We start from the raw sequence: 20,482 nt of genomic DNA, 5'->3' as shown, positions 1-20,482 counted from the left end.
TTCCAGCTTCAGAAACATGAAAAAAAAAAAAAAAAAAAAAAAAAAAAAAGAAATACTTATAGGGGAAGATTCAAGGATCCTCTTTCCTAGATCCAAAAGTTCAGATTCCTGTCATTTAATGCTTAGCTTTTGTATTGCAAAGTACCTCTTTTAGTAACTTCCTCAGCAGTCTTCCTAGTAGTTCAGTTTCTATCACTGACTCTATATAATAAAAATTTTGGACTTACAAACAAAACAAAAATAAAGGAGCGTAACTTTTCAGATATAGATGAAACTTTATTTATACATAAAAAATTACACCTCAGGAATTCTTTTTTTCTAAAAAGTCTTTTAATTGTAAAGTTCAAAATGAAAAGATTGAAATGGGCAGTGTATAGCCTTTTGATTTTCTACATAGGACAGTCAGTTACTTTTTTTAAGCAGCAAAACATAGATCTCTCCAATAATAGGAAATGTATGACCTTTTATAACCACAAACACATGACAGCATCAAAAGTCAAAGTAAATAAATTAATATTCTGAAATAGAAGACTTGGCTTTGATGTTACATGGGTACAATCTCTAACCACTTCCCTCCATGTTAATTCTCCCCCTTAGGTATATTCTCAATAGAGAATTCTTCCCCTAACATTACCATAAAAAAAGTGAAAAGAGAAGTGATAAGGCCTCTTGTAAATAATCTTAAGAATTATCTCCCATTATTATACCTATCTAGATAATAACAGTAACATTTTTCACCCTATATAAGAAAAAGAAGTACCACAATGTTTTGCGATCAAATAATTTATATAATAACCATTGACCTGTTCTGGAGCAGGTGATCTCAGCACCATGTAAATCTCAACCTCACATCTAAAAACATTAATTCAAAGAACCATTAAATGAGCAAGTGATTAAATGTCAAATGGTTCTTACATCCAGACAAGATTGAACACTCTTAGTAAGGCCTGTTTTTTGTTTTTTTGTTTTTTTGGGGGGGGGGGTTTGTTTGTTTTTTTGAGAGTAGGGCTTAATTTAGGACATTTTGCCCAATATAAAAAGGATTCATCTGATAAAAGTTTTATGGATTTAGTCACCATCTCTCATCTTTTGTCCTCACAATTTTCCCAATTGCAAAAACCTCTATGTATTTACCAGTAATATGGTTAGTATTCAAAGCATCTAATTTAATTCAGATGACAATTGGAGAAGTGGACAAAATCATATAATTTCAGGTACAATGAAGTTAAATGTCACCTTCAACAGTAAAGAATGTAAAGTAGCTGCTTCACTTTTTTAACTTAATGTTGCTGTTTTTCTTCATTTTTAAATTTCAAAAGTGGTCACAGTTCTATAAAACTTGCCTAAGAAATGTAGGACATTAGAAAACGTCAAGAATCTCAGTGTTCTATGAGATGGATGGAGACTTAACTTCATCAGGCCGCCTGCAGCTCAGATGAAGGGAGGAGGCGAAATTAAGACCTTCCCTTCTGTGCAGACAGACCCTGCTCTTTCATTGACCATGTCATTATACTGGGGTTGGCCTGTCTACAGGGCAGAAGACCTCCGGTCTGGCCTTACATTTTATTAAAATTGGACTCAGGGTGGCACAAAAGAGCCTCAGACCCCAGGTGGCAATAAGATGGTAAGTCACAAAAAGAAGAGGTTCTTTCCCCTTTAGAGCCCATGGACATTCACTCATAGGGTGAGGGAGAAACAGTAAATATATAATACAGAAACACCCTTATTCCCTTTGGAGGAGAGCAAAGAAAAAATAAGTATCCAAAGGTGACATTTTTACTTTAAGAATACCAGATTTTCGCAAAATATATTAGGACTTTATAGCAGGATGTGAAAATAGAAAAAACATTTCTTCCTTTTATTGAGGAAAAGAATTACAACAAAATTAAATGAAAGCACTGGATGCTCTTGTACAAAGTTTTGTGTTTAGACAATACCACCTGCTAAAAATGACACCTTTAGTCAAAAGGTAGCTCTGTTCAACTCTGTTTAGTCAAGAAGCCTTTCATACATTTGCTTAGGACAGTAGTTCATCTTTTTAACAGCAACGCTCCTTGAGGAGGCCACCATTTACACAGATGTTATGGAAGATATCACTGTACTGCGATGATTGAAAGAATAATTTATACCATTCTTTAAATAGTTCACTCAATTTTTATAATGCCTAAATGAACTAGGAATCAATCTTTTCCCATTAAAACCTTGTGCCATATATATATATATATATATATATATATATATAGATATAGATATAGATAGATAGATATATGAAAGAATAGAGAACTAGCAGGATAATTAGGATTAACCTGTAAGAAAATATAATTTACAGAATTTTAATTTAGGCTTTAACAGTTTAGAATTTTCTATTTAACATCTAAAGAGCCATACTTACAGCATTACAAATTTATAATGCTCCATTAGAGAGATTATGATTACAGAGTTTCATTTTTTTAAAAAGGCTATTCATGATTGATATTAAAGACCTATCTATCCCTAATACATTAGCAAAAATCTATTAAATATAAATAGGTGAGGTTAAGATCATCTCGGAGCGGAGTTTAAACACTTAGGAAGCTTTGGCTGAGATCACAGAGCTGAGTCTTAGATTCCACCCTGCTTACAGTCATGGCATGTCTTGTTCCTCAGATTGCCTCCCCTAGAAATTCTTATTAAAGCTGAAAAAAACCAAATCCTTTTTCCTTAGCACATGAGCTGACTTGCCAGGGCAGCTTAGTAATGGCCGACGAGGAGGTCCTGGCTGTGGAGATTCAGTGGGAAGTCCTGACCAGGTCTGAGAGGGTACTTGTGAGACATCACAAAAATTAGGGTATGGTTGGGGGAATCCTCAGAATAATTTGAAGAAAAGCCCACACTTTCTCAGAAGCCAAAGACACTTAAAATCTACATAAGAAACACTGATTTCATGTTTTTGCATGACTTTGAAGGACACACAGAGCAATGCGAGTTTGTAGGGTTTTTAAGACTAAAGTAATCTCTAATCTTAGAAACTTAAAGAAATAAAAGTTGACAGACAGACAAGAGTATTCTTCAACTTTTCTTCATTGCACAGGGAAATCCCCCTGAAGTAAGAATAAGAAAATTCAGTAAATTGGAAAATATTTCTAACTTTAACTGTATTTTCTCTGAAAGACTCATTTTAACATTGATGTAGGTTTCATACAATTAAAAAAATCATAAGGATTCTTAAGAAACAGCATTAGTTTTAATGCAATTCCTTAATCACCATTATAACCCTTGTCAGTTTGGGCTATAAAGGAATGATGTAGTGTTTTTAAATCTTACCTTAGTGAGAACATTTAAAAGCAATGGACATTGACTAATTGTGACCTTATTTAACATAAAAAGACCACTAGTGGCCCTGGCTGGTTGGCTCAGTGGTAGAGTGTCAGCCCAGCATCTGGAAATCCCAGGTTCGATTCCCAGCAGGGCACACAGGAGAAGTGCCCATCTGCTTCTCCACCCCTCCCCCTCTCCTTTCTCTCTATCTCTCTTCCCCTACCACAGCCAAGGCTCCACTGGAGCAAAGTTGGCTTGGGTGCTGAGGATGGCTCTGTGGCCTCCGCCTCAGGCACTAGAATGGCTCTGGTTGCAATGGAGCATCGCCCCCTAGTGGGCATGCCAGGTGTATTCCGGTCAGGCACATGTGAGAGTCTCTCTGCCTGCCTGCTTCTCACTTCAGAAAAGTACAAAAACCCCACCCAAAAACCCAAAAGAAAAACAAACAAAAAAGACCACTAGCAAACCTCTTTTCTTCATCCTTTAATAAAGCATGTATGATTACCCAACCTTTACACCACACTTTCCATTTCTTATGAACTAAATTTTTATGTTAGCATTTTTAATAGCAAAGCCCTGTTGGGTTATTATGAGAACAAAGCTATTTTTTCATAAACTATATTTTTAAGCCCAGAAAGGCTGAGTTTTAAAAAAATTAGTTAAATTATAAGAAAAGATTTGTAGGTTTATAATCTACTTTATTATAAAAGGAAATCGATTTTTGCACATATTTACAGACAAACTTTATTTTTAGAGAAGTTCAAATTTGTTGGAATAAAAATATACCTCACTGAAATATACTTACTTATAAAAACATACTGCCTTTACCATGTGAGAACCTGGTGTTTAGTTCTCTAGATCTTTTTATCAGGGCTTTTTTCTGAGCTTCATCAAACCGATTGACCTTGAGGTCCTTATCGCGGTCGAATGGTGTTCTTTCTTGGGGCTTATTTTTCTCTTCAGCAGCCTTATTCTTTAATTTTTTTTGATGAATGTCCATAAGAGATTCTGATCTCTTTGATTCCTGTGGAAAGTCAGAGAGTGGAAATAAAAATCTTGTCTGTACAGATTATGAGACTATGACAGGGAAGCAAAGTGGCTGAGCAGTAACGGTGAGCGCTGAGGAGGCTATTTACAAACCCCCGTAGGCTTTCCAAATCTAAGAAAGCACCCCTGAGGAAAACAGGTGCCAGAGGTTAATCCAATTCAACCAAAATGAAGACACCTAACTACATGCCACACACACACAAAGAGCAAGCCAGAGGAAACAAATGTTTAAGTGATTGTGTGATGTATCCGAATTAGAGTCCAAACCAAGAACATGGGAGAGGAAGAGCAATTATACACTCTCACTGGGAAGCCTGGTTAAAGCCTTATGGACATGCTGGTCCTTGAAACCTAAGAAAGGCAGGGCACTGCCAGGCTGAGGCAAACACAAGGGCAGACCAAAACATAACAGCACAGAGGTGACACAATGCAAGGCCTATGCAGGATGTGCTGGCCTATTCCCGATAGAAATTTTGCTCCTTTAAGTTTTCTGTTTTTTCTCTTACCTCCCCCACTTTCTTCCTAGTTGGGGCAGGTGTTCACATATTCTCTCTCTCCCCCCCCCCCCACACACATAATATAGGACTAAGCAAAGGCAACTGGTTTCATAAATTAGAGATTCATTATAAACCTTTCGGTATTAAGAAGAGGATGGCCCTAGTGGAAGAAGCAGGGAGTGGGATGCAAGAGTAGACACACAGGTGGTACAGCCTTCAATCTGGGGTACACATGTCCCTGAGGGCGACAGAGTGGATTCATGGGGCATGAAGACATGGATAACTTTAATGTTATCCACTCATCATTCTCAGCTCATGTAGGCTTACTTAAAATTAATTTGCCCAAGAATACATCTTGTGAGAATGCCTCCTCTTCTGTTATAGCCTCTTCCCAGTTAACAAAGGTGAGCCCTTCCAGCATCTTACTATAGACTATTGTCTAAGAGAGCAAGTCTTGGGCATCAAAGGAAGAAATCTGAAATACTAGTATGAGTGAAACTTCCTCTAACTTAGGAAGGGCTTTGTGTCCTTTTTGTCTTAAACATATTTCTCTTAAGAGTATAATATCCTTTTGAAATGAGTGTTTTAGCTCCTGCTGGAATGTTCTGAGTTCAGATATACTGAAGAGTGGGGCAATGGAAGAAAGGGCAATTTTTACTGAACATACCTCATCTCTTCCAGACCCTGCCCTGTCAAAGAGTGGGCTGGAGAGCAAAGATGCATGTGAAGCCAGCCCAGTGGAAGCAAAACAAGCACTGGTCAGAAATGCTGAAGGTGAGAGCATCTTAATTCACGTGGAAGACAAACTCATAGTATCCACCTACCTACTTTAAAGATTTAATTTATTGATTTTAGAGAGAGGAGAGAGAGAGAGAGAGAGAGAGAGATGGTAGGGAGAGCAGGAAGCATGAGTTTGTAATTGCATTTCTCATGTGCCTTGACTGGGCAAGCCCAAGATTTTGAACTGGCGACCTCAGCGTTCCAGGTCATCACTTTATCCACTGCTCTACCACAGGTCAGGCTCTACCTACCCAGTTTAGAATTCAGAAGGGTTACAGGAATGATCATTAACATCTGTTTGAATGGAAAAATGATGTCAAACTTTCTGATAGAAAGTAAATCTGACTTGGCTGACTTGACAGCCAGAACTGACTTTGCCAATTAGGTTATGTGACAGTTACTGTTTATAAATAAATGAGCCTAATCTGGAGCTATAAGGTTTTAGCACAATGTACAGAAGATGCCGTATTAGTAAATATTTCAGTTAGTATTGTTTCCACTTTCCCAATACTTCTCATTTCATAAATAAATCTTTGTAAAGTCTTTAGATACAAATTTATTTGCAACTCAAGTACTTTCTAGTTCTTTATTTTTAATAAAATAGGCAAAAATTTAAATAATGCTAAGAAAAAATAGGTTATCAATATGTATAGAATGAAGAAATAACTTAAGTTCCAAATCAGAAAAATCTGGTTGCAAGGATAGTGCAGATCTTCTCAACACCGGTAACATTAGGCAAGGAAGTTAGCCTCAATTTCCCAGCTATAAAATGGTAGTAATAATAGCAGTAACTTTTAAATATTTGGGTGAGAGAAGAGTTAAATGAATGGATTAAAAAGTTTTTTTAAAGGAGTTTTTTTCTTTATGTTTATTTTCTTGATTTTAGAGAGAGAGACAGGAACATCAATCCGCTCCTGTATAGAATATAAAGGATTTAGTACAGTGTTGGGCACATAAAAATCTCCCAATTAAATGTTAAGTACCAAATTTACAGAGCGTTTACTATATTGTAATCCTCACCACATCTCTGTAAATTACATATTATTATTCCGATTATACAGAATTGGAAAGAGAATAAGAAAATAAACTAATGGGTATCAATGTGAAAAAACTGAAGTTGATAGTTGACAGTCGAGAGAGAGATCATTAACAATAATTTTTAATAGATCACTATGAGGTTTAAGTAAATAACTGAGAATTGTTTAAAGAATTGAATGATATTGCTGTGACAAATCGTGTTATGTTTCATCCACTTCTTTATGCAGTTTCTTAACTCTTAACTATAAAAACAGAGAAGACATTTGATGCTGCAACTTGTCTTACTCTATCTAGCATTAAGTAACATTCATCCAAAGACTAGAACCAACTAGAAAAAAAAAAATTTCAGTAAGAGATAAAATTAAATTTTTAACTTTTACATTTAATAATTTATTGAAACTCACAAACTACTTATATAGTTTTGATCAACTGGAATTATAACTTAATCCAGAAGTAGAAAAAGTGTAAACATTTAAAGACAGGGCACAGAAAATTAAAAAGAACTTTCAATTTCAATTTATATGCATATTATTGTTGCAGTAAAACAGGACTTATCAAATACAATCATGAAAAACATTCAAGCATAAAAGTACATTCTGTTAGGATAAAACTCTGAAAGAAGAGCAATAAAATTGTGCACTCAAGGAGAAAAAGGATGAAATAAAATTTCCAAATGTTAAGGGAGTACTTGTTCATATGTAATTTTAATAGATAATGATAGCTATTGAATTGTGATGGTACTTAGAGTCTTCTTGAAACATTTAATAGAGTAACATAATATGCTATAAATTTCATTTTTGTTAACTATTTCAAACTTACAATGAAGAATTTTAGATGTCAAGTAAAAACTTTCTTTTAGCAACAGAAACACTTGAAGCTCACTGGTGTCCACTGCTGACTGGTCAGACAGAAATAGACCCTGAGCCCCACTGCAGATTCAGTGAATGGTAACTGTCAATTGTGGGTCTCAGCAACCTGCACTTTTAAAAATGACCAAGGTTCTCACACAGGGTACTCAACAGATGTGGAATCATTGTGTAGATCATTCTTTCTGGTAGTTCAGTATTAATAGAGAGAAGAGAGAATGATAACACAAAACAGAAAATATTTCCATTGATCTGAGAGAGAGAGGCATTAACTTGTTTCACATAGTTGTTCCATTTAGTTGTGTTCTCCTTGATTGCTTTTTTCTTTTTTAAAAAGATGTTATTTATTGAGTTTATAGAGAGAAGAAAGAGAGAGAAGGGGGGGAGGAGTAGGAAGCATCAACTCATGGTTGCTTCTTAAATGTGGCTTGAGTCCAGGCAAGCCTGGGGTCTTGAACTGGTGACCTCAGCATTCCAGGTTGACGATCCATCCACTGTACCACCATAGGCCAGGCTCTGATTGCTTCTTGTATGTACCCTGACCAGGGGTCAAACCCTGTGACCTCTGGTCCACCAAGTAGATGTTTTATCCACTAAGCCATCCTGTCAGGGTTTCATGGTAATATTTTAAATAGTGCTCAATTTATCAAAACTAAGAATTATTGAGTGGTTTAGTCTTAACACCATATTAATATTTTGTTTATTTATTTATTTATTTATTTATGTATTTGGTGAGAGGAGGGAAGACAGCGAGGCAGGCTCCCTGCATGTGCCTCAACTAGGATTCACTCAGCAACCCTACCTGGGGTTGATGCTCAAGTACCAATTTATTTTTAGCACCTGAGGTTGCTGCGATCCAACTAAGCTATCCTTAGCGCCCAGGGCCATGCTCGATTGAGCCACTGGCTGTGGGAGAGGAAGAAGGACAGAAGGGGAGAAGCAGATGGTTGCTTCTCCTGTGTGCTCTGACCAGGAATCGAACCTCGGATATCCATACACTGGGCTGACACTCTATCCACTAAGCCACTGGCCAGGGCCTATATTAATATTTTAAAAAATATATCTCATAAGTAACCAAAATTTCAGTATAAGATTAAAATCCTTAATATTTTTTTTTGCAATTTTAAATTCAATTGCAAACATTATTACATGAATAAAGCATCTATGAATATTCTTGTATTTTCTTGAGGCTATTATGAATAAAGCATATTCAAGTCTTCATGTGGACATGTTTTCATTTGTCTCATATAAATGCCCTGGGATGGAGTTGCCAAGTCATAGGGTAGATGTATGTTTAGTTTTATAAAAATGCCCATTTGGTAAAAAGCCCAGTTTGTGAATTTTCAGCTATTCTTCTTTTTGCACACAACTCATTACGGCTATAAATTTTGCCTCTAAGTACCACTTTATAGTGCATCCCACACATTTTGATATGTTGTATTTTTGTATCATTCAGGTTTAGGTATTTGCTAACTTCCATTATCATGTCATCTTTGAAGCAAAGTTTAAATTCTGAAATTTTCTCATTTTTTTTTTGTATAAGACTTTTAAGTTACCTGCATTTTAACTGACTCTTCTTGTGGTCAGAGAACATGGCCTGAATGATGGTGATTCTTTCAATTTTGTTGAGACACGACTTTTAAGCTCATCAGTTGTTATAAATGTTCCATGGTGGTTGTCAGTTTCCAAAAATGTCTCATGAGTGTTTCACTGTGGTACTAGTCTACATATATGTCCAATAAATCATTCTCATCATATTTTTAATGTTTATGGAACTTTTTATGAACTACTATCTTTGGAACAGTAGGTAATTTCCTGAACACCCATACACCTTTCAGGGATAATGTGTTCCGTGATTCAGACTTATTCTTTGAGCCCGAGTAAGAGAGTATAATGAGATACTGATATGCCAAAAGAACAGTAGTCAGTTTATAAATTTAGAATGAACCATATTTTAAAAACATTTTTATCCCATATTTAAATCTTTACATCAAATATCCTAAATCTGCTTATAATTAAAAAATGTATGAACTGAGATTCTGTAGGAGTTAGTAGGGCTCTTACTTTCTGACCACATGCTACCGTTCACTAGAAATTAAATTTCTCACATGATGTAAGTAAAAAATGAACTGAGAATATTACGAGATACATTAAAAAACCCTACACAAAAGGGTTTTATATAAATATATACACAGAAGATGTTCAGTATTTTTCAGAATAGATGTATACAAAGAGACAGGAAAAGATGTGGAAGAAAGAGAAACAAAAGAAAAAATGAGGAGCATTAAAGGATAGAAATAAAGGATATAAATTTCATTTTCTGACTTACATTGTATGAGGACACCTGCTCAGCCAGTCTCCTCTCCCTTCCTGACAATGCATGCTCCTCGTCCTTCTTACTGAATGACTTCCTTGATTCTTGTGTCTCCTGAGGAACGAACACAGATACATGTTACTGAACCATATAGTTAAGAGAAACTAAAAAAGAAATACTATTATTTTTACTCAGATTGAGTAACTCGAGACTGAACTAAGCCAGGCTTGTTGAACCTCTGTCCACTAGAAATGTTAATATATTTGGTAAGAGGTCTGTTAGTGTTCTAAGATTTTCCTGAAAACAAGGAAAAAAACCCCCACAACTCTACCCAGTCAACCAATTGGAAAAACCTATTTCTTGAACTCAGATATGAGTATGACAATGGTGAAATGCAGAAGATAAAATAAGACTTATGGTAAAAAGAAATACTGCATTACAGTTTTAAAACTTGGAAAATCATTCTTGAGGGAAAAATTTTTTTTAAATGTTTACTTTATTAATTTTAGAGAGGAGAAGGGAGAGAGCAGGAGAGAGACAGGAACATCTGGTCCTGTAGGTGCCCTGACTGGGGATCAAACCGGCAACCTCTGCGCTTCGGAACGATGCTCTACCCAACTGTTACCCAGCCAGGGCACGAAGAAACAAAGAAGAAGAAATAGAAGCTGTACAGACTGAAAAAGAAAAATAAAGCTGTATTCACAGAAGGCAAACTGTCTATGTAGAAAACCCCAAGGAATCAACAGAAAAACTGAAACTTGGGAGCAACTCCAGCAAAGCCGCAGGACACAAGGCCAATGTGCAAAATACACCAGCAATGAACAACTGGAATTTGAGATGAAGATAAAAAACACCACTTACCATAGCACATTCACAAAAACGAAGTATGTACTTAGGTAAATCTCCAACAAATTTTAGTTAGAAAAAATAACTACTGAAAACCACTATTTTCATGGCACATTTTTATGACAATTGCTATTTGCTTAAGAAAACCAATGAGGGCCTTGGCCGATTGGCTCAGTGGTAGAGCGTCGGCCTGGCGTGCAGAAGTCCCGGGTTCGATTCCCGGCCAGGGCACACAGGAGAAGCGCCCATCTGCTTCTCCCCCCCTCCCCCTCTCCTTCCTCTCTGTCTCTCTCTTCCCCTCCTGCAGCTGAGGCTCCATTGGAGCGAAGATGGCCCGGGCGCTGGGGATGGCTCCTTGGCCTCTGCCCCAGGCGCTAGAGTGGCTCTGGTCACAACAGAGCGACGCCCCGGAGGGGCAGAGCATCGCCCCCTGGTGGGCAGAGCGTCGCCCCCTGGTGGGCGTGCCGGGTGGATCCCGGTGGGGCACATGCGGGAGTCTGTCTGACTGTCTTTCCCCGTTTCTAGCTTCAGAAAAAATACAAAAAAAAAAAAAAAAGAAAACCAATGAGGCTCTTATACTATTTTTATACTAATAATAAACTAAAACAACTTTGTATTTCATAAAGTATATTTAAAATACAGGAAGAGCTCAGTTCTTACTTTTCCATAAAACATTTCCCAGAAAACAGATGCTTCTACTTGGAAATATTCAGAGAAAAATGATGTTATTGTAGATGGAGATAAAAACCCGACCATTTAAGAGTTAACAGGTATAACTAAGACTGGGCAGTGAGAACTAGCAGATCTTATTCACCCTATTTCTTTCTAAAGAGCAATTTTACTTCTTTCAGGCAATGCCGGCTAAGTGAATGTGAGAACATTAGTGACATGGGAGATGTATGCTGTGGAATCAAATACTATAAAACGTAAGATGAAGTGGTGAAGAGAACCTATTAAAAAGGAAATAAAAAAAAAAGGGGACTAATATCAGTTATAAAAGTAAATATTGGTCATAAACTTTTCACGGTATCAAAACTACCAGAAAATGGTTGGGCCTGTGGTGGTGCACTGGATAAAGTGACCTGGGAATACTGAGGTCGCTGGTTCAATACCCTGGGCTTGACTGGTCAAGGCACATATGACAAGCAATCAATGAACTAAAAGTGAAGCAACTATGAGTTGATGCCTCTCACCCTCCTCTCTCTCTCCTCTCTCTGTTGAATCAATAAATAAAATCTTAACACATTGTGGACCAGTAGTTTTATTGCTAGCTTTACCCAGTGGCCAGAGAAGTTTCTATTGAATGAATACAAAACGTTTTACATAAATGTTAAAAGCACACTTTAAAATTAAATACCCATTGCATTTTGAAGTTATTTGTTAAAAGAAAGTCTTTGTATCTTCTCAGCTTTCTGGATTGAGTGCTTGATAAATCCTGAATGAATTTAATAGTCCACAATTAATCAGGTAAAGCACTACTTTCTTCGCCCATTTTATTGTTTTTCTAAGGATACTACATGTTGAAAGATATTGGTCAGCAAGATCAACACCTTGCATATAGTTATTATACTGCACACTGGAAACTGGCTTCTTTATTTCCTCTCCAGTATGCCAATTTGTCTTTTCTGTTTAAAAGAGCAAGTATCATGGGTAGTTGAAATAATTCGAACTTCTCTTTTATCCTTCCAAATCAATAATAAAAAGTCACCTTTTATTCAGAAGACTCTTTTAAGTGTAGATGCCTCATCTTTCAAACATTTTGGCAAGCCTCTATTTGTTTGAATTGTTCTGCAAACTCTTGTTTTATGTAGTAATAAAGTTTCTGCAATTGAAACGCTATTGTAATAGTTATCTTGGTATATGTGATGCTTCAATTCCAGACACAGCTGAAGTAGTGACAGAATAGAGTCATTCAATGCTTTTCCTTCACCTGTGTGAATTTCCATATTGCAAATATACCTAGTCTTGCTCTCACATGCTATTCTTGCAGGTAAACCATATTTAATAATTTTAGCTGCGTTGTAAGTTCAAAATACAAAACGTCCCCTCCAGGGAATCATGTCTTCATCTAATGATAATTCTCGCATAGGTTTATATATTGTTTGAAATTTACTAATAAAGTGGTCGAGTACAGACTGAATTTTAAATAGCCTGGATAAAGATTTAGTCATGCTTGCATTGTCACTGAAATGCCAATTAAGTCCAGATTTGTTCAAAACGATTTTGACTCATCATCTGAGGAAATATTGGAACAGCTAGAACTGGATTTGTAGACCAATATTCTTTCCAAGTATCCTTTTGATTATGCCCCATTAGCACTATAAGTCCTAATTTTTTTTCCATATCTGTTGGAGTAACAGGAGACCAGTTTACTGCTTTCGAAATTTTGTGCTTTCCTAAACTGTGGTTATAACATATGTTTGATGACAAAATAGTTAAAACAGATCATTGTCAAAAATCAAGCTGGCGACTTTAATAATGTTCTTACAATCAGACGATATAACTGTAACTCCAGAATTACCTTCAAATTTTTCCAAATTAGGTTGAAAGTCCTCTTCTGACCAATCATTATCTTGGCAACAAAGACGCAAATCACATTCAAAATCATGTGTGGAATTATTCAAATTTTCAGGTTCAGAATTACTTGAAATTACTATTTTTCACCTTTTGAAGGAATGACTATATCACTGCCACTGTCAAAGTGCTCATCAGTTTCACTTGGAATATCTGATATATTGTCAGCTAATATGTCTAGGATTTTATCATGTTCTTCATCACTATCCATGGTTACTGAGCACTTTAAAAATATCAAGTTGATATAAAAAACAGCCATTTTTATTACTAACAAGAGACTTTTAATTTCTTTTGTAATTTTTAATTTCAGCAAATGCATTTTCTGTTACACTGTTTCTCTCTAAATAACAATGAAAAGCCAAGAAATCTCATGATTGGCTACAAGCCTTAGAACAAAACACAAGAATTCTCGTGATCCACCCGCAATGTGTTAAAAAAGATATATCAGAAAATGAATTGCTCTATGATTCTACATAGTTTGTACCACAAATACACAGTAGGATGTGGTAGTATTTGCTATAATACAATACCACATAAAATTTAAGGGGTATTAATAATTCCTTTATGAGTCTACTCTAGAATGAACACCGAACAGTCTATTTTCAGCCATGAAGAGAATGACCAGACCTAAAGAACCCAGTTATAGAGGCCTAAAATCATGTATGTTCAAATTGGACTACCTAGTTTCTACTTGTTCCATTTTCCTGTGACATTTCCCTTTGGGGAAGGTTACCTGCTACCTGCTGGCTAGACACCTATTCATCTACGATGAGGAACAAAGACAGAAAATGTGTACATAAATGTAGGCACTAATATAAAGTTCATGGACGCAAGAGAAATAATTGTATTTTGGAGACAACCCTGAAGGCTAAATTATAAAAACACCAATAGTATATTATTTTTATAAGAGACAAGTTAATAAAAATTAGACAGGCCTTCCAACATTAGCCATTCAAAGGTGTGGCTCACATCTGCACCCACCTTTTGTTGTCTCTTCTGCCCCCATGTGTGTTGGTCCACCTCACCCTTCTGTTACAACTCTCAGATTTCCTTCAATCTTCAGGGCAACAAACAACTTACTACGATGCTGCACATATTCAAGGTAGGATGCTACAATGTGAAGACTTCAACTTCCTAGCCACATTTTAAGAATAATACAATTTCACAACCAAGTCTCCACTAAAATAAGAGCTTTTCCTTAATCTTGCTATTATCTGCAACCAATAGAATGCCTATAACACAGTTTACAGTTCCAGAATGAAAATAGAAATCCTTGTAATTCTAGATACTTAATGAACAAAGTAAACAAAGTGAAGGGATGAATTAAATGCGCTACGTTTAAGTCAGAACTGACAAAGCTACAATCACAAGGTGCTAATTAGTGGAGCATTTAAGATTTGAATGGGATATGTTAAGAAAGAAAATCTTTTGATGGAGTAAATTTAGAAGGGGCGCTAGGGACACTGGCTCAACTTCTAATTTACAACAAAGTGTTTTATAATAAACAGAAAAGATTCAAGAAAAAAGAAAATTAAAAAAATAATAATGTATTTCATGCATACTTTTGGAAATATATTTTGTAAATTATATAATGTATTAATAAAAGTGACTATTTTTTATTGAGTATAACTGACATTACGATATTAGTTTCAGATGTATAATGTAATGATTTGATATTTGCATACACTGTAAAATCATTGCCACAATAAATGTAGTTAACATCTGTCACTATACAGAGTTACAAATTCTTTTTTCCCTTGTGATAAGAACTTCCAAGATCTAATCCTCTAGCTACTTTCAAATATGCAGTACAGTATTATTATCTATAGCCACCATGCTGTAAATTACATCCCCAGAACTTAATCATTTTATTACTGGGAGAGAGAGAGAGAGAGAGAGAGAGAGAGAGAGAGAGAGAGAGAGGCGCATCAACTCGTTGTTCTACTTAGTTGGCCATTGATTGCTCCCATAGGTGCCCTGACTGGGGTTGAGCAGGCGCCCTTGGGATGGAGCTAGAGACCCCGGGATCAAACTGTCGGCTGTGGGATCAAACCAGTGTCCTCGGCACTTTGGGATGAGGCTCTATCCACTGCGCCACTGCCAGGGCACTGAAATTTTAAAAATAGTATCCTTAAATAATTTTACCCTATGTCTTTTTTAAAAAGAGCCATCACAGACAGAAATCCATGAATAAACACTTCACCTTAGCTTTCCTTTCCCTGTCAGCTGGAGTATCTGTCCAGATGGATCGATCTCCAGATCTGTCATCGGTTCTTCTCTTAAAAGTTCTGGGGCCAAGACCGAAGTCTTTCAGTTCTGGAGGAAGCTCAGTCATCCATGACTCTCTTGTGATGGACTTAGCCGAATCCTTGAAGAGAAACAAACAGTTAAGAAACCCCAGGAGCCTGGAAAGAGTGCCTGTGTGTAAAACATGGTATGAGTAACTGACTGTGTTTCTCAACTGAGCCTTTAAAGTTGAGTAACAGACTTTAAGAAAAAGGATTTAATAGAAAGAACTGATGTTTTAATCATACACATTACAAATATTTTCATCTAATTTCTTGTTTTTTTGACTGTGTTATCTTTTGCCATGCAAAAATGTTTAGAGAGCAGATTTGCCAGTTTTCCTCTTATAAGCTTCTGGGTTATGCAGTTCCTAATTTTTCTTTATATATATACATATATATATGTATATACACACACACACACACACACACACACACACACACACACACACACACATATACAGGGCAGGGTAAAAGTAGGTTTACAGTTATTCAAATGGAAAATAATACAATATTTAATCATAAACAAGAACAAACTGTGTTTTGCATACTCAGAACTGTAAACCTATTTTTGTCCCACCCTGTACATGTATTTCTTAATGACTATTTTAAAAATTCAGATTAATTTCATTAGCCTATTTTTCAGAGTGAAGTATATTTAAAACTTACATTATCTCCTTTAGTCAGTTTTTCTTTCATTCTCTGGGCCCTTTTTTCAAATTCTGTAGTCACACTGTAGTTCACTGGTCCTTTTGCAGGCATCGGCCCAACAATGTCCTCATCTTCACTGCTATCTGTTTCCTTTTGAAAGAAGACATTATTTTTAAACCAAGAGCAGAGCTACAGGTTATAGGAAATGATCCTTAATTGCTTAAAATTAAACTGAATCTGATTTACCTAGAGACAGTAAAACAAAACAAAAAAAGCAAACAATATATAGTATTTCTGGCTAACCAATCACTGAGTGACAAAGACGCTTTCTGTGCCTTCCTTGAGTGCACAGTACAGAGATGACAAATCATGGCATGGGGACTGTCCTCCTCTCCTCCATGGAGATCCATGGCAGATCTCATTCAATTATTTCTGCTCTCTTCCTCATGGACAATGATGTGGGCTCACAATTCTTAAAATGATATTCTAGATAATTATTACCAACAGTCAGAGATGTTACAAGTGGAAGCTGTCTGCATTCCTGGCCCAGACAAGGCTCTCTGGGGTAAGACGCACAGGAGTGAACACTCTGGGAAGCTGTGTCAGCCTCTAGCCTTCAGTATACTCCACTGAGATCGAAATGCTGTGCCCTTCACAAACGCTAACCTGAGTGAGTTCATTTGGTTCCCAAAGCACCACATTTACCCCAAAGATAGAATAGTACTGTACTTATTGAATTCAACTTGTTCTTAGCATCACTTTGCCAAAGGGTTTTCACATAAGACTCTGGGTTAGATGCTATATACCATAGGGTTTTCACATAAGACTCTGGGTTAGATGCTATATACCATAGGGTTTTCACATAAGACTCTGGGTTAGATGCTATATACCAAAGGGTTTTCACATAAGACTCTGGGTTAGATGCTATATACCATAGGGTTTTCACATAAGACTCTGGGTTAGATGCTATATACCATAGGCTTTCAAGCAGTCCTTGTCCCAAACAATAAGCATATTAAGTGAACAGTAAAACACGTCTGTCCTCCAGCTCTGATAGGCAGCTTCTTTCTCTTATTTTTTTTCAAACAACCAGAGTCAGGAGTTCATTTGTATTGTTTATATTTTCCCTAATCACTTAAAGGTAACTCTCCATTTGTGTTTTCTTCTCTGAACCCTTATAGTGACTGCTGGTACAAACAATGAAATAATTACATATTGTCTTGTGCCTTACCCTAAATCACACACTCTCTCCCCTAGTAACTATGGGCTGTGTATACCATGCCTAATTTGATCCTCAGAATAATACTTTGAAATGGCATCATTATTTCTGTTGTCTTTTTGAGAAAAGCTAGGTTAGTACTTCAAAGGGGTAAACATCTTGCCCAAGGTTATAAAGCCAGTATCTAAAATTTAGATATTCTAAGAGCAAAGCCAGTACTTTATACCATAGCATCTTTATTATTTTATTTCAAAAGTTAATGATTCAATTTTAAGTGTTAGTAGCTTATCTCTACAACAGTAAGCTTTTTGATGTCAAAGACATCTTCAACAGATTATAACTGCCCTACAAATATAATACCTGGCGACATAAAGGAGCAGATATAAAAGATATAGTGAACTTTTAAAACTATAGGAGACATGATATTGATGCAATATTGAAGTTTAAGATAATGGAATAAGCTAATGGTATTTTTTGCTTTTATCTAACAAGACGTGTGGGCTTTTTTTGTAAACGTAAATTTCAGCAAGTCATGGTAGGATGATGCCTGAAATTTTTAGAAATAAAAATCACAGGTATGTTGGGAGACATAAACTAAATGGTTGGATGGAAGAGCAAACAGAAAATCAGGCCCAACATACTAAAGTGAAAGTAAGAAGCTGGAATCATAAACCCAAAGCCAATCTCGGTATTAAATCATTTTGGTGTCCTGGGTGAATTAATTTTTTTTTTTTCTGAAGTGAGAAGCAGGAATGCAGAGAGACAGACTCCTGCATGCATTTTACCAGGATCCACCTGGCATGCCCACCAGGAGGCGATGCTCTGCCCATCTGGGGCGTTGCTCTGTTGCACCTGAAGCCATTCTAGCACCTGAGGGGGAGGCCATGGAGCCATCCTCAGTGCCTGGGGCAACTTTGCTCCAATGGAGCCTTGGCTGCAGGAGGGGAAGAGAGAGACAGAGAGAAAGGAGAGGGGGAAGGGTGGAGAAGCATATGAGCGCTTCTCCTGTGTGCCCTGGCCCAGAATCAAACCTGGGACTTCCATACGCTGGGCTGACGCTCTACCACTGAGCCTACCGGCCAGGGCCTGGATGAGTTCATTTTAAAAAAACAACAAAGGTGAATTATTTTGCTCAGAAATACATTAGAAATTACATACCCTCCTGGTTTATAGTTTGGGCTGCAGAGTTAGACAGACTGAGTTGCAAGGTCTCAATTTGCCACAGTATTCGCCCTGTGACTCAGGCTTGTCATTTAACTCTTTTAGGCCTTGCTTTTATTTTTCAGATGGGAATTATAACAGCTTCCACCAATAACTGCTCTGTTGTTAAGGGAACACTGGTTTTGTTCATCCTCTTTGGAGCCATGCTCTTTTTTGCAAACTGGGACTTTCTCTGCGTCCTGGGAGAAAATGTTGATAATTCTCAGACAGACACTTTGGTCTCATTTTTCTTGATCATTTGGCCAAAGAATGTGAGAAGAGGTCTATGGGAAACCGTGGAAGGCTTTCCTTTCTCTAGAAAAGGAACACGGTCTGACTGGTGGTGGTGCAGTGAATAACCATCGACTCAGAACTGAAGTCACTGGTTCAAAGCCCCAAAGCCGCTGGTTTTGAGCACAGGCTCATCAGTGCAGAGTCACTGGCTTAAACTGGGGAATCATCCACATGATCCCAAAGCTCGCCAGCTTGAGCCCAAAGGTTGCTGGAGTGAAAAGCCCACGGTTGCTGGTTTGAGCAAGCAGTCAAGGGCACAGCCCTGGTTAAGGCATGTAGAAGAAGCAATCAATACACAACTAATGTGAAAGCAACTACAAGTTGATATTTCTCAGCTTTTCTCTCCCTTCCTGTCTCTCTCAAAAAAATAAATAAGAAAAATAAATAAAAATGGGACACAGGGCAGGGACTATTCTCCTTCTATGCCTGGACATTGCCATCTGCACGTAAATCATAGAACTTTGGCAGGCTTCTTGATCTAATAAAGGATCATCCTAAGAGGAATTACCGTACTGTAGATGATAGAGAAGACAACAACAATGATCTCATTAAGCTGTAGATTTAGAAAACCCTGGAATGACCTGACCCCTAGACCTTTTATTATGTATGAAATACATTTTCTGTATTTTGAGAAAAGAGCTTATATACCAACCAGGAAATTATACAAACTACCCATTTACTAACTACATAGGTTAAGACAAAATTCCATTTTAAGTTGTATTTTCTGTTTTTTTGCAGCTAAAAGCATTCTAGCTGACACACCATCTCTGAGGATTTTTACTGGGATTAAATTAAGTTTATGCAGTTATGCAAATATGATTAAGTCATGAAAATAGGCATTTATGTTGTGCTTTGCAGTGTTTGGTTTGTGGCAAGTGCTCAAAAAATGTTAGCTATTAATATTAATATGTATGTCTTAATTTGGGGATATATGCTGTGAATAAGAGACTGAGAGAGGACTCTCTTTGAGAAACGAAAATATGAAAAGAGTGTCTTTTGAAAAAGGTTGAAAGAGAAATCACAAAGCAAAGAAATCAGAACCAAGAGTATCTTAAACAGGCATGCTATGGTGTAATCTCTACACCACTTCTACCCCTCCCTTTTTGCTAAGAGCTGCTAGATAATATGGAATAGATACCCACTAGGGAATTATATAAATTACCTATTTGCTGATTACGTGAGTTAAGACAAAATTCTGGGTGAATAAAGTTGAATTATGCTGTATCTTAAAAATGTTTTAGTTTGAAAGAATTTACTAAGCCAAGCACAACACCTATGTATCCTCACCCAAATTCCTCAACTGCTAACATTTTACTTTTCTTTCTGCACCTCTGCTCCTCTTTCTCTGAGGCAGACGTCTGTACTGCTGGACAGACACACCCTACGTTTTCTTTTTTGTGAATCATTTGAAAGCTGGACAAATAGCATGAAAAGGCCCTACAGCCTAGACAGAAGCAAACTTTCCTACACAGCAGGTTATGTTTCTATAGTATGCTTTTTGCAGATGGAGCAGTGCTTTGAGGCTGTGGGTTTTATTCAGCGAGCTCAAGTAAAACTGTCCTCTGCCTGAGTAA

At 36.8% G+C, this 20,482-nt stretch overlaps 1 protein-coding gene across 3 annotated transcripts in view; it reads right to left on the bottom strand.

Annotated features, from left to right (window-relative positions):
* Positions 1-303: 303 nt before the first annotated feature.
* GPALPP1 (GPALPP motifs containing 1) overlaps positions 304-20,482 on the bottom strand; it is a 32,668-nt gene continuing 12,489 nt past the window's right edge. Inside the window, exons 5-9 of one of the 3 annotated variants that reach the window (XM_066235734.1) lie at positions 16,214-16,348; positions 15,463-15,627; positions 9,855-9,953; positions 4,103-4,321; positions 304-3,080 (exon numbers count right to left, since the gene is read on the bottom strand). In XM_066235734.1, the coding sequence (XP_066091831.1) occupies positions 4,103-4,321; positions 9,855-9,953; positions 15,463-15,627; positions 16,214-16,348 (618 nt within the window). In that variant the 3' untranslated portion in view covers positions 304-3,080. Of the gene's footprint in view, positions 3,081-3,974; positions 4,322-9,854; positions 9,954-15,462; positions 15,628-16,213; positions 16,349-20,482 lie in introns of those variants that run through there. The other 2 variants (XM_066235733.1, XM_066235735.1) reach the window with 2 other exon arrangements.

This window comes from Saccopteryx bilineata, chromosome 6 (assembly GCF_036850765.1).
Source record: "Saccopteryx bilineata isolate mSacBil1 chromosome 6, mSacBil1_pri_phased_curated, whole genome shotgun sequence".
NCBI classification, from domain to species: Eukaryota; Metazoa; Chordata; class Mammalia; order Chiroptera; family Emballonuridae; genus Saccopteryx; species Saccopteryx bilineata.
The sequence above is the reverse complement of the archived record's forward strand: the minus strand, read 5'-3'. Positions and strand labels throughout refer to the sequence as shown.